Genomic DNA, 14308 nt, shown 5'->3' on the forward strand with positions numbered 1-14308 from the left:
ATTTGCCTGTAAATAAACAATTAGATTATATGAGCTGTAATTTCAAGTCTGAACTCACTTTAAGGAATCATAAATTCATAATTTCATAATTCATATGTATAAGGAACTGTATATCTTTATCAGCCACTTAGTTTGTAAGCCGGACACAATATATTTGCAGATGTTATAAACGCAAATTAATTAAAATGTATCTATATATTAATAATCATATATGATATATTAAATATAAATATAATTTTGGCATGATTCCATAACTGAATAAGTTACCATGCTGACATTCATAATGTCGACACTAGAATGTTAACATGGTTCAGCATGTTGACAGGACTCAGGTTGACTTCCTCAGAATGTCAGCAGATTCACACTGTCAACATCTGAATTGTCACCAGGTGAAATGTTGACATTCTCAAAATGTTGGTGTTTAATGTTAGGTACCGCCTGGAGAATTAGGTTTAGGCTGTGGGGGGAAGGTTAGCATTTGGAACGAGAGGGAGGTTTAGGGGCAGGGATTAGGCTTAGTGATAGGACAGATATAATTACTGGAACGCTGGTGTATCGTATCACTCTGCCGGAACTGACAGTCACATGACCACTGGCACCCGGAATAAAATGATGGAGACAATGCTTCCGCCTGGACTAGGTAACTAACTGCTGGACCACCACGGGCATTAAGCTGACATTCTACCATGTAGACGTGTCAACCGTGTAGACCTGATGTATGTCAACATGAGTACTGCCAACCTAACCTACTACACCCTTCCAGAATGCTCCATGACTGTTATGGGTAATGGAGTATAAACCTCTATATCTCAGAAGAACTTATTTAATAGTGCTTCAACGAGAAAATTCTATAGAACAATTCAGTAGTCTTTCTAATAATTGGCAAGAACTATAATTATCAAGTCTATACAGCACTAACACTGCAAAATTCCATTGACAAATTAATACAGCATACACTATTAAACTGCAAAGTTAAGGAATGCAGGCATTTGGTGAGTGATGTTGGCGGGTTATCTCCTACATAAAATGTACGTTTGTAGTAACAACAGTGAGAGCGGCTGCACCTAAATCTACATCTTTATATATGTCACAACATCTGCTGACACCAACTCTGTTCTTTGCATTCATGAGATAATTAAACAATGCATGTTCTGTGGCCCTATGGGAACATTTCAAGTTTCTTGTGAGGAGACAGGCAAAACGGGCCCTCTTGGGGGAAACCTGTCATCAGGTTTGCACTACAACCTAAAGTAGAGAATTATCATGACTTGCAACAATACTAAGGCTGACAGAAATTGATCTGATATACAACATGTGTAACATTTCAGTTAGCGTTTTGCAGCTTTGCCAAATGCAATGTGAGATCATCCAATTAAAGGAGTTGTTTACATTTACTATGCGTTTACTGAGCAGTTTAGAAGTGCTCAAAGCATAATTTTCTTTGCTTCATTTGTTCTTTTTTTTCTTACACCAAAACTAGTATTATTTTTATCCTATCAGAAGACTGTTCAATCACATGTCGATATTCTGGGCAGTAGTGTCCTAAGAATGCTAAATGAAGATACCTAGACATCTTGGGATGCATCATATGCCATCAGTATCCATACTGTACATACTGTAGAGGGCCGGACTCAAATATCAGCCCTGTCCAGCCCACGATTGTGCCCGCCGGCAACTATTCAAATGTTGCTGCCGACGGGCGTGAGAACTTCATTTCAACTTGCTACCCCTGGGGGTAGCGAGCTAAAATGCGCATAAAGAGGCCTGTTTGGGCACCCAAACGGGTGTTTTTACGCTCGCGCATAAAGTGGGGTAAACTGAATATCTAATGTACACAGAAAAGAAGGGTAAACTTATCTGGCGCTACTGTTAAATGGATCTCCTTTGTCACAAATCCTTCAATTTTTCAATCAATTCGTATCCACCCAAAAACAAATAGAGTTGGATATAGTGAAGTACAGTTTTTAATATATTACACTGAATATCGCATATAAAATGTCACAATAAAAATCACATAAAAGCTTCACACATAATAACATAAAACCAGAGTTAGCCTTAATGACTGTGATTTATAATGAAATTACCAGAAGCAGAGAACTGACAGAGCAGTTCAGTCACAGCATGTGTAATGTGAGTCCCGGGCTCCCACCGATGTTATAGCCACGCTGAATCGGCTTATCTGGATCTCATCAGTCACAGTCACGTCCCCTTTTAAATAGTTTGTGAGGATTGCTTCACACATATATCCTGGAATTCCTTGAAAAAGACCCCAGTGCAGGGGTGGAAACGCGTAGGAAGCGGGGACATTTAAACTTGGGCAGCTGGACGTGACTGTGACTGATGAGATCCAGAAAAGCCGATTCAGCGTGGCTATAACATCACACATAATAACATAAAACACTGGTTTTATGTTATTATGTGTGAAGCTTCTATGTGATTTTTATTGTGACATTTTATATGTGATATTCAGTGTAATATATTAAAAACTCTACTTCACTATATCCAACTCTATTTGTTTTTGGGTGGATACGAATTGAATGATTGAAAAATTGAAGGATTTGTGACAAAGGAGATCCATTTAACAGTAGCGCCAGATAAGTTTACCCTTCTTTTCTGTGTACATTGGTTCTTGGTGGAGGTGACGGGGAATCCTGCGTTTTGGGTACGACTGTCCGGCTGCACACTGTCCTTTAGCGCACCTGTTGTGATCACATCACGATTGTATGCAACTGAATATCTCCCCGCGATCTCCCATCACTTTAGACGGGAAATGGGGGGTGTGATAACAATTGAACTCCCCTAGAGTATTCTATGGCAAATTTTAGAGAGCGTAAAACAAAGCGCATTTACACAACAAGGTAACTAAGTAAAGAAAGAGAAACACTCCTTCTAATACATGTATACCATTGCATGCATACAGTATACATATCATAATGTGATCTATATTTTTAATGCTTCATATGTGTTTACTAAGCACTATGAAATGAATGATGAATTCTTAATGTCAAATACTTAGCTTGATCTGGCAATTTCCAAATACAATTTAAAAAGTTAAAAATTGTAACAACTATTTGAGTTATAGACTTACCGCTAATCGATGGATGATGTCTTGAATATCATGGTGGCCGTGTTTTTTAGCTATTGCAGCTGGATCATCTCCATATTTATTGGGGAGCTGGCAAATATAATCTGCAACTGGGCTTTGCATTAGTGAACACGTTACCTCTTTAAGTCCAAGCTTCGCTGCACAATGCAGTAAGGTAGGTATTTCTTCTGAACTGGTGTCTAAAACAGAATGCCAAAATATGGAAAACAATTAATCTCTGTTTACAAACTACATTTATTGGTATGTTTCATTCATTTTAACCAACAAATCCTTCAAATTCCAAGTATGTAAGAGATTTCCCTAAATCTTATACAGTATATGGGTACAACCCATATTCAGAGGCATAAATAGGGCTGTGTGGGGTGTGTAGTCCGCACTGGGTGTCATGCTTTAAAGGAGTGGCCCCAAAATGCCATCTCTTGATCTGTGACTGGGAGCCAGGTGCTGCACTGTAACAATATCATGCAGTGCCCAGCTTCTGTCGCTACGGAGGAACCAGCAATGCAGGAAGAATATTTGGGGGCTGCCCAGCATCTCCGGGAATGCTGAGCACTCCCATAACAGTGATGAAAACAGGGGCATTTCACAAGGCCACTGCAATTCCAACAAGACCGCACCCTTTTTCAGTTACATACCCAGGGGTTGGGTCTACTATTTGGAGTACCAGGTGTCACTGACCGCAGTGACATCACTGTCCAGATTTAAGTTGTTCCTGGATTATACTCAATCTTTCATTTAACAAATTTGAGAGTTTATCATGTTTGTTGCAGACGATGAAAAGGAAGAATGAATGTGTCACACTCCTCAATTTTTTTTGTAATAAATACATTTATTTCAAATGTTATTACTTCCTCTGAGAGAGGAATGTTTAGCTCCACCATTGTGAGCACATACCCCATATTGTTTCAGCCAAGGGCGTAGCCAGAACTTTGTGGGCCCCATAGCAACATTTTGAAGAGGGCCTGTCCCAATGCTTCTAGAGAGACACTTTTCTGCAGCAGTTGTTCCTTTTATGCCCTATATAATAGTGCCCTAGTTAATTTTCTGCACCATAGCAGAGCCAAATTTAATGTTATGCCCCATAGTAGTGCCCTAGTTTCTTTTATGAATCGCAGTAGTGCTTAAGTTCACCCTATGTCACATTTCAGAGCTGCCAGTACACATTATGCCGCACAGTACCCCCAATTCACATTATGATATATAGTGCTCCCCGTTCATATTGTGCCTCATTACAGTGCTCCGGTTCTTATTATATAACATTAATATGCTCTCTAGTTCATTTTCTACCACACTACAATGAGCAGGTCCAGGGGCATACCTAGATATATTGCAGTCCCCAAGGAAAAAGTTTGAAAGGGCCCCTACATACCACCCAATGGTAAAAAATGTATATAACACATGTAACTGTGACAGGGAAGGTGGCCCCTCTCAGCTCTGGGCCCCATGGCAGCTGCACTGCCTGCACCTATGGAAGCTACGCCCTTGGTTTCAGCCGTTCACTGCCAACATCAGAAGGAAGTTAGAAAAGGGTTCATGTCACACAAATGGTATTTAAGGATTACTGCTCTTAATATGGGGATAATACTAATACATCTTTGTGTACAATGAAAAACAGACATTAAAAATAGATGATATTACCTTACAAAATCAAAAGGGGTGTCAGACAACTGAACTCTGCTACAAATACTATTCTATACCTGTAATTCTAACAAACTGCGCACACATAAAAATAATATATGAGAGAATATAATGCTACATAGAAATATGATTGTAATATGACTTAATAATCAAACATTTTGAATATATTGTATAAAGACTTCCATACAACAGTCCAATCCTGGGCAAGACTTGTCATAGTACAATATGTAAACAATGGATAAAAGGGTAGAAGCATCATCCATAGCAGTATCATATTTCTGTATATGAGGAAATCATAGTCTGTATTGGAGGAAAGTATAACAATATCTTGAATTATACTGTTTGGCCAGATCATTTGCTATGCAGCAAATTTTGATGTGGAATGTTTTCCCCTGTGTGTCAAACGTGTGAAGCAGTAGCACAGCCTTGCTGACCTGCATCCCAACATGTAATAAAGGATATTCAGTATGTCAAAAGCATAATAAAAAAGATAGATCTCAGAAACCACAATCTCAGGAGAGAAATGAAACAAACAAAAAAAGTAGAAACAAATTGAACTTGTGTATTAGATGGTGAAAATCTTGTCCTGAAATAAACATAAATACAGGTTGAGTATCCCTTATCCAAAATGCTTGGGACCAGAGGTATTTTGGATATCGGATTTTTCCGTATTTTGGAATAATTGCATACCATAATGAGATATCATGACGATGGGACCTAAATGCCACATAAGCATAGAATGCTTTTATGTTACATATACACCTTATACACATAGTCTGAAGGTCATTTTAGACAATATTTTTTATAACTTTGTGCATTAAACAAAGTGTATATACATTCACACAATTCATTTATGTTTCATATACACCTTATACACACAGCCTGGAGGTCATTTAATACAATATTTTTAATAACTTTGTGTATTAAACAAAGTTTGTGTACATTGAGCCATAAAAAAAACAAAGGTTTCACTATCTCACTCTCACTCAAAAAAGTCCGTATTTCGGAATATTCCGTATTTCGGAATACTTGGATATGGGATACTCAACCTTTAATATACCACTGGGTGAACCACTATTTTTAGATGCACAAAAAGACTATTCTGATACAGCACCACAACAGGGCACTGATGCCCATGGCTCTCACACATGTATGTCATGTTACAGTGTCATGGAAGAGGAGGTCAGAACCATCAAGCTTGGGCTGGGCATGTCCTAAGGACTCACCAGGAGGCTTTGCAGGGTGCTGCACACCAAATGCATGGGCCAATGGGAAAGAGTTGCTGCTGCCACCCTTTTGGCCTTGAGCACTGTGTGGTGGCACTGCTTGCACATTTTAAGTTTTGGCCCCTGTTCTAGCAATCTGATATACTGTATGTGTTCCTGCTACTTCTGGAAAGGAAACTTATTTCTGATGAGCCTAAATACATACTTGCTAACTTAAATCTTCCTCTCTGAAAGGGAAATTCAGCTGACCACTGTGGATACTCCCCTGGGCACTCTGGCAGAGTAGACAAGTATGTTAAATTAGATACTGTATTCAATTTCTGTTTCTGATTGTAGTCGTTGTTTTGTGTTTTGTTTTTTCTCCTAACAATTTTTCTTTGTCTAAATCTAGGTGATTTTTTGGTTCTTGACTAAAGTCTTACATGCTCAGCAAATCATCCTATTGTATGTTGACAAAAAAGAACTTCTTTACATCATACACAATCCCTGAGGATACTCGGCCTGATGTATTTTTTCAATGTTTTTTATGTTGCTTTTATGCTTGTATTTCTATTTTGTCCATTACTTTAGTGGCGATATTATGTAAGCCTTACAATAATGATATGCCATGACGTTCTCCATTAGTAAGGTCAATCAAGCAGTACACTCTGAATAGACAGTGGATTAATCCTTTAACATTGTTGCCAAGCAATGGGAACAAAATAAGGTATGTCAAAGGAATTATACATTTTACATACTGTATTTACTATATCTTTCAATTAGAGATGAGCGTTTCAGATTCTGTGGAATCCGAGCCACTCCGAAATCCAGGATTCTGAGTCCACCTGAGCTGAGGCTCGCGTGTTCTCCCCAGACTTGGATTCCACTTCGAGGTTGAACGTCATCCTTCCGGCGTTGGATTCTCACGGGAGTTGGATTCTATATAAGACACTGCGGCTGGGCTCGGCGCCATTTCACAGTAACGCAAACTGCTGTATGCTGCGTTGACTCTGCTGTATCGGCTGTGTCTAGACTCACAAGTGGCTCTGCTTAAAGTCACTGTCTATAGGGGGCTCACTGCACACTGCTGTATGCTGCGCTATACTCTGCTGTATTGTGCTGTGTCCAGACTCATAAGTGGCTGTGCTCTTTAAGTGACTGTATATAGGGGGCAGGCTGCTGTATGCTGCTCTGTGCTATGCTGTAAAGTGTACTTTTGTTGTGCTTTACCCTAGTACACTTTGTTCATGTGCATCTACACTGTCATTATTATGACCACCTACTAATTTGATGTCAGCAACGCGTAGCCCTTGAAGTATGTCATGTGATGTGCATTGACTTGGTAGGTATATAAGGTGTGCGATAGGCCATCTGTGCACATATCACTCGTTCCTGTCATGGATAAAATGGGCAAATGATTATCTGCAGTATTTCTGAAACAGCGCAATTTGTGAACTGTTCACATGCTGCTGTGGTGACGGTGTATCGTGGCTGGGCAAAAGGCACCATTGCTAATAACCAATGTGAAAATTGTGGAGCACCACCTGCCATTGATGCAAGAGGTCAACGTCGGCTACGAAGGTGCGTGAATGCTGACTAACACACTACAGTGAAGCAGCTCTACGACAGTATGAACCTGGAGGCTACCATATGTGTATTCAGCTAACCCTGCTGCGTATGGGGCTCCAAATCAGTTACTCTGGCTATTAGCTGGTGGTCATAATAATGTGACTCGACTGTGTATAAGATATGTGATCCATGCAGTTTGATATACAGTATATGGTAAAACAAAGGCAAGAGGCGCCTCCTACTGCATTAAATTTAAACTTTCCCCAGTGGTATATAGGTTCTCCAAATCCACACGTACCATAAATAAAGCCCAAGATTATACCTTTGGGCAAAAGAGCTTGTGATAATAATCCTGGAACCGATTTTTAGCTCCCAAGTCCTCTGGAAATTAACCATATAATATGCTAAGAAAATAAAATAATATATAGTGCAATAGGCTTAAAAAAGGGTGATTTATTTAAAAAAAAACAATAAGTTAAGCATAATAAAAAGTGCACAGAATTTCAATCAAATAGAGCTTATCTGAATCATAGGGAAAGAGCAGCAGGCAGGTCTCAGAACAGGAGCAGCATATAAACTTAAACTCTTTTTGTTCTTCATTTAATTTTTCATCCTTATTCCTTAAGCTAATTCTCTTATTATGATCTATGGACGTAATTAACGATTGAACATCTATAGTGACCCAAAAGAAGTCTGTTTGCCATTCCAGATTCTCAAATAATTTCAAGACTGATTTAGTATCCTTAACAAATTATTTCAACTTAATCACATGTTCCTTCAAAAATATATCAGCATATTCCGAACAATTGGCCAAATTTGTGCCCACCACAATTGGCCTACCTGGCCGGCATTGTAAATTTTTATGTATAGTCGGGAGAAAGTAAAATATTGGCACTATCAGATTCTCCTGAAACAAATAATTATATTAATCTTTAGTAATACTCCCATTTTTAAGACCAATGTTAAGAAGATCCCTTAATTTTGATATAAAACACTCAGTGGGATCCTTTTTTATAAGTCTATATGATTTTTCATCACCTAGGAGTCTATTAGCCTAATTTTCATAGTCAACACTATTCATGATAATAAGTACCCCCTCCTTATCTGACTATTTAGAACACAATATAACCATTGTTCTTTAAAAATGTACAGGCATTTCTTGGAATTACTCAAATTTGACTTCTTTGTTCATGTGCATCTATAAGCCCTGTGATTCATGCAGATTGAACCGAGCTGCAAATGTAAGAATATAATATATATATATATATATACCTGGCAGTGACTGCATACCAAGTTAAGAAAAATTTTATTATTTATATATTTTAAACTGGTATTATATTTTGTGTGTATACTTTTTATCCCATTTTTTAGAAAAAGATTTGTTGTTTTAAAATTATTTGTGAATAAACTGTATTTTATATTTTTACTTATTCACCTATAGTGTGAGCTTTTATCATTTTAGACACCAGTGGTCGCTAACCCCCCCCCCCCCCCTTGTGTATATATATATATATATATATATATATATATATTGTACTGTTTGGTGCACTTTACCCTAGTACTGGAGCTGATTCTGAGATGGTTGCAGATCGCAGCATATGCAGCCAGATCTGTGTCCATCTCCTCACATGCTGGGGGCTGCCCAGCACAGGGCAAGGCCACCCAGCATGTGTGACGGGCTTCCTCCCGATGCGTCCACATTTAGAATGTGGATGCATCAAATTAAGGTTGACCCTTGGCAGCGCAGCCTGGCTGCACTGTTAGGCGGTTGGCTGTCATTTTTAATCGGAGCGGCTGCATGTGATGTCATGTTCACGTCATGTTCATGGCATGCCCCCGTTTGACCCGCCCCGTGCCCTCAACACTGCATCGCCACCCCGCTGTCAATCATCTTCTGGCCTAATCCTTCCTGGATGGCACTGTGTACAGATGCACGGTTGTGTCTATCTCTGAATCAGCCCCTTTGTTCAAAGCCATGTGACTCCACACAGTTTGATCCCAAAAAAAATATTATATATATATATATATATGTATATATATATATATATATACACTAGGCGCTTCATCACGCCCTACACCCCCTTAACCCCTGCACGCGTTGCTGGGGTTCAATATTTGTATTATATGGAGTATTACTCGCATTCCTAGGTTTGTTAGTGGTTAAATATTGCACGACGAAAGGGCTTCCGATGGAGAAGGGGGCATAGCCCCTTGCAACGGCGTGAACAGGGCACGATGTACAGAATGTAGCGGGTGTGGGGGGGACTGCGGATGAGGCAGGGAGTATGTAGATGCTGCGGGTAGAGGGGGGGTGCAGGACCTATAACTATGTGATTGTATGTGTAACAATATATAGGACACGGATAAGGATGTATGTGATATAGACATACCCGCATGAAGAGGTATATGGTGGCATTAGACACAGAGGGGAGTGCTGGTACAATGAGGAACAGGGGTAGGGACGGGATACAGAGACGCGGGGTGGTAGGGAGGGGATAGAGAGATGTGGGGCTGTAGGATGGGGAGAGAAGCGGGCCGGTAGGGAGGGGATACAGAGGCGTAGGGAGGAGGGGATACAGAGATGCGGGGCAGTAGGGAGGGGATACAGAGAGGCGGGGTGGCAGGGAGGGGATACAGAGAGGCGGGGTGGCAGGGAGGGGATACAGAGACGCAGGGCGGCACGGAGGGTATACAAAGAGGCTGGGCGGTAGGGTGGAGATACAGAGACGCTGGGTGGTAGGAGGAGATACAGAGTCGCGGGGCGGTAGGGAGAGGATACAGAGACGCGGGGTGGTAGGGAGGGGATAGAGAGACATGGGGCTGTAGGGAGGAGATACAGAGATGCGGGGCGGTAGGGAGGGGATACAGAGACGCGGGGCAGTAGGGAGGGGATAGAGTGACGCGGGGCGGTAGGGAGGGGATAAAGTGACGCTGGGTGGTAGGGAGGGGTTACAGAGACGCGGGGCGGTAGGGAGGGGACAGAAGCACGGGGCAGTAGGGAGGAGACAGAGAGAAGCGGGCCGGTAGGGAGGGGATACAGAGGCGTAGGGAGGAGGGGATACAGAGATGCGGGGCAGTAGGGAGGGGATACAGAGAGGCGGGGTGGCAGGGAGGGGATACAGAGAGGCGGGGTGGCAGGGAGGGGATACAGAGACGCAGGGCGGCACGGAGGGTATACAAAGAGGCTGGGCGGTAGGGTGGAGATACAGAGACGCTGGGTGGTAGGAGGAGATACAGAGTCGCGGGGCGGTAGGGAGAGGATACAGAGACGCGTTTGGTAGGGAGGGGATAGAGAGACATGGGGCTGTAGGGAGGAGATACAGAGATGCGGGGCGGTAGGGAGGGGATACAGAGACGCGGGGCAGTAGGGAGGGGATAGAGTGACGCGGGGCGGTAGGGAGGGGATAAAGTGACGCTGGGTGGTAGGGAGGGGTTACAGAGACGCGGGGCGGTAGGGAGGGGACAGAAGCACGGGGCAGTAGGGAGGAGACAGAGAGAGGCGGGCGGTAGGGAGGGGATACAGAGATGCTGGGTGGTAGGGAGGGGATAGAGAGACGCGGGGCGGTAGGGAGGGGATACAGAGATGCTGGGCGGTAGGGAGTGGATACAGAGACGCAGGGCGGTATGGAGGGGATAGAGAGACGCGGGGCGGTAGGGAGGGGATAGAGAGATGCAGGGTGGTAGGGAGGCGATACAGAGACGCGGGGCGGTAGGGAGGGGATAGAGAGACACGGGGCGGTAGGGAGGGGATAGAGAGACGCGGTGCGGTAGGGAGGGATAGAGAGATGCAGGGCGGTAGGGAGGCGATACAGAGACGCGGGGCGGTAGGGAGGGGTTAGAGAGACGCGGGGCGGTAGGGAGGGGATACAGAGACGCGGGGCGGCAGGAAGGGTCCCTAGTGAGGAAGCTGATGAAGAGAGGGGGGATGTAGTAGAAGGGTTGACACCAGAAGCGGAGACTTGTGTAAAGTGGCGACCAGACATAGATACAATGGGTAGGATGGCCGGAGGGACTCACCATTGGGGCTGTGGGCGGCTGCTGCAGGCTGGCAAACAATCCAGTATCCAGAGGCGGTCTGTACTACTATTACACACCCTCCCTCCCCCCCATCCTGCTCGTGGAGCGCGGTGCCCGAAAAGGGTGTGACCTAATGTAAAAGGGGCGTGGCCTCGTGGGTATTTTCTGTCTCGCTCCGGGGGTGTTTCCAGCATGCCTGCCCCCGGAGACTGGAGTGTGTGTGCCGGCTCTTCTCTGTGACAGGAGGCGAGTGCTGCAGGAAATGATGTCACTGCAGCACTCGGCTCCTGTCACAGCAGGAGAGCTGATAGCTGGATGTGTGCAGAGGAGGCGGTGGGTCTCTGTGCGCGGTGCAGGGAGGGCTATGAAAGGCTTCTCCTGCGCCACCCGTCCCTCCTAATGTGTATGCCTGTGGCTGCAGCTATTGTTCCCCCGGCGCTGCGGCCGGGGAGTCGGAGTTACTGATGGCGGAGGGGGGGATGGACAGGCAGCAGGACCTATCACGCTGCACATGTGACGGGCTCTGTGACTCTGCCCACCGCTGTGATTCCACCCAGCGTTACGGCCAGGCACAGAGGCACAGATTTGGCCTAATATATAGGATATATATATATATATATATATAAAAAACACAGTATTCAGCGGCACTCATGGCAACAAACGACAGAACTCAGCTCTCAAGCCAACGTTTCAATGTTATATTGTCAACATTTTGTCAGACAATATAACATTGAAACGTTAGCTTGAGAGCTAAGTTCTGTCGTTTGTTGTCGTTTGTTGCCGTGAGTGCCGCCGAATACTGTGTTATGATAGGGGAGCTGCTTGTTTCCCACGGAGGGCACCGGCGCCTACACTTGTGCTATACAAGCTAGGGAGGAGTGCCGCTGGACAGTTTATGTATATATATATATATATATATATATATATATATATGGATCTATTGTTTGTACTGTTCTGTGCACTGTACCCCAGTACTCTGTGGCAATGTTTCATATTTGTGCTATAAACTGCTGTGTGTTTGTGCTGCTGCTTTGTTGCTTAGTAACCAGCCAGCTCACAGCAGACATTGGCCAATATTGATGAAAACAATATTGTGAGCGGGATCAGTATGAAATACCTCCAATCAAAATCCCGACGGTCAAAATCCTGACAGCAATTGAACGACGGTCAAAATCCTGACATGGTCAAAATACTGACATTTAAAATACGGACAAGGTCAAAATACCGACATTTAAAATGTCAATAGGTCAAAAAACTGACACAAGTATCATTGTTTTTGTTGTTGTGTATGTCGACATAAGTCGACATGGACACCATTTAAGTGTACCATTTCCCTCGCTGCGCTCGGCACACTATTATATTCCCCCTACAGGTCCACTGGGATGGTAAAGTATGAACAAGTCAGTTTCAATAAAAAATCATGAGAAACCCTTGTTGACTTTTTGACCTGTTGACATTATAAATGTCGCTATTTTGACCTTGTCGGTATTTTAAATGTCGGTATTTTGTCCGTGTCGGGATTTTGACCGTGTCGGGATTTTGACAGTCGGTCAATGGTTGTCGGTATTTTGACCATCGGGATTTTGATTGTCGGTAAATTGACTGCATCCTGTGACTGTGACTGTGAGGTGGTCAAAATTGAGTGGAAATGACTGGAAATTAATGTTATTTAGGTTAATAATAACCTAAGGACAAAAAAATCTGACTTTGATTTTAGCTTTTTTTGTCAATTTTTGAAATAAAATCCAAATCCAAAACCAGTCATGGCGGTTTAGCAAATCCAAATCCAAAAGTGGACAACGAATACGAGCCAAATCCAAATCCAGCAAAAATGGTCTGGCGCATATCTCCACTTACAATAATATTGGAAAATATGTGGTTACTGTTTCAGCTCTGGAGGCATTAAACTGTCTTGTCCCTGATGTATTAGCTTGCCTGGTTATACAGCATAAGGGCTAAAACACACTACCCGGCTTTGTAACAGTGTGAGGGCTAGGGTCCCTTCACACTGCGCGGCCCCGGCGCGGCTGCCGGGTTGCAGCCGGGTCTCACCACTGGAAGGTCCGCCGGGCCGTCTTTGCAGCCAGTAAACCATGTGTGTGAAGGGGAGCTTTCACACACAACGGTTTTTTCTGAAGCCGTGTCTGATGCTGCACATGCGCACAGCATCACACACGGCTCAAAGCCGTCCTGTGTGACAGACACTGCCGGTTTCTCCCGGATGGCAAAAAGCCGGACAAAGTTTGTCCGGCTTTTTGCCATCCGGGAAAAACTGGAGTGTGTGTTACAGCCCTAAGTGTTGGATTACTCTGGATCTCAAACCTCTGTAGGTAAAAACAACATACATGCAATACATCCCGCCACTTATCACATGCATGAATATTTGTGAATATACAGTAAATGCAAAGGACAGCTCTTGGATTTTTCCTGTTATCTGCTGGCCATTTTAGCTTTCCTGTAATCTGTCTGCTGCCCACTTCATCTTTTATGTGCCCGCCAATGCTGTTATCCACCCTCTGCCTCCTGTTATTTGCCCACTGCTGCCATTACCTGCCTGATGCCTCCTGTTATGTGCCTGCCACTGCTGTTATCCACCTGCTGCCTTCTATTATGTGCCTGTCGCTGCTGTTATCCACCTGCAGCCTCCTATTTTGTGCCCACTGCTGCCATTACCTGCCTGCTGCCCCCTGTTATGTGCCTAACACTGCTGTTATCCACCTGCTGCCTTCTGTTATATGCCTGTTGCTGCCTCCTATTATGTGCCCACCGCTGC

At 43.5% G+C, this 14308-nt stretch overlaps 1 protein-coding gene across 1 annotated transcript in view; it reads right to left on the reverse strand.

The window, feature by feature from the left end:
• The window catches only part of BANK1 (B cell scaffold protein with ankyrin repeats 1), a 1166863-nt gene that overhangs the window by 809166 nt on the left and 343389 nt on the right, over positions 1–14308 (reverse strand). The window contains exon 6 of the mRNA XM_063918381.1: positions 3089–3285. Coding sequence (XP_063774451.1) covers positions 3089–3285 — 197 coding nt within the window. The remainder of the gene's footprint in view (positions 1–3088; positions 3286–14308) is intronic.

Source organism: Pseudophryne corroboree, chromosome 1 (assembly GCF_028390025.1).
Source record: "Pseudophryne corroboree isolate aPseCor3 chromosome 1, aPseCor3.hap2, whole genome shotgun sequence".
NCBI classification, from domain to species: domain Eukaryota; kingdom Metazoa; phylum Chordata; class Amphibia; order Anura; family Myobatrachidae; genus Pseudophryne; species Pseudophryne corroboree.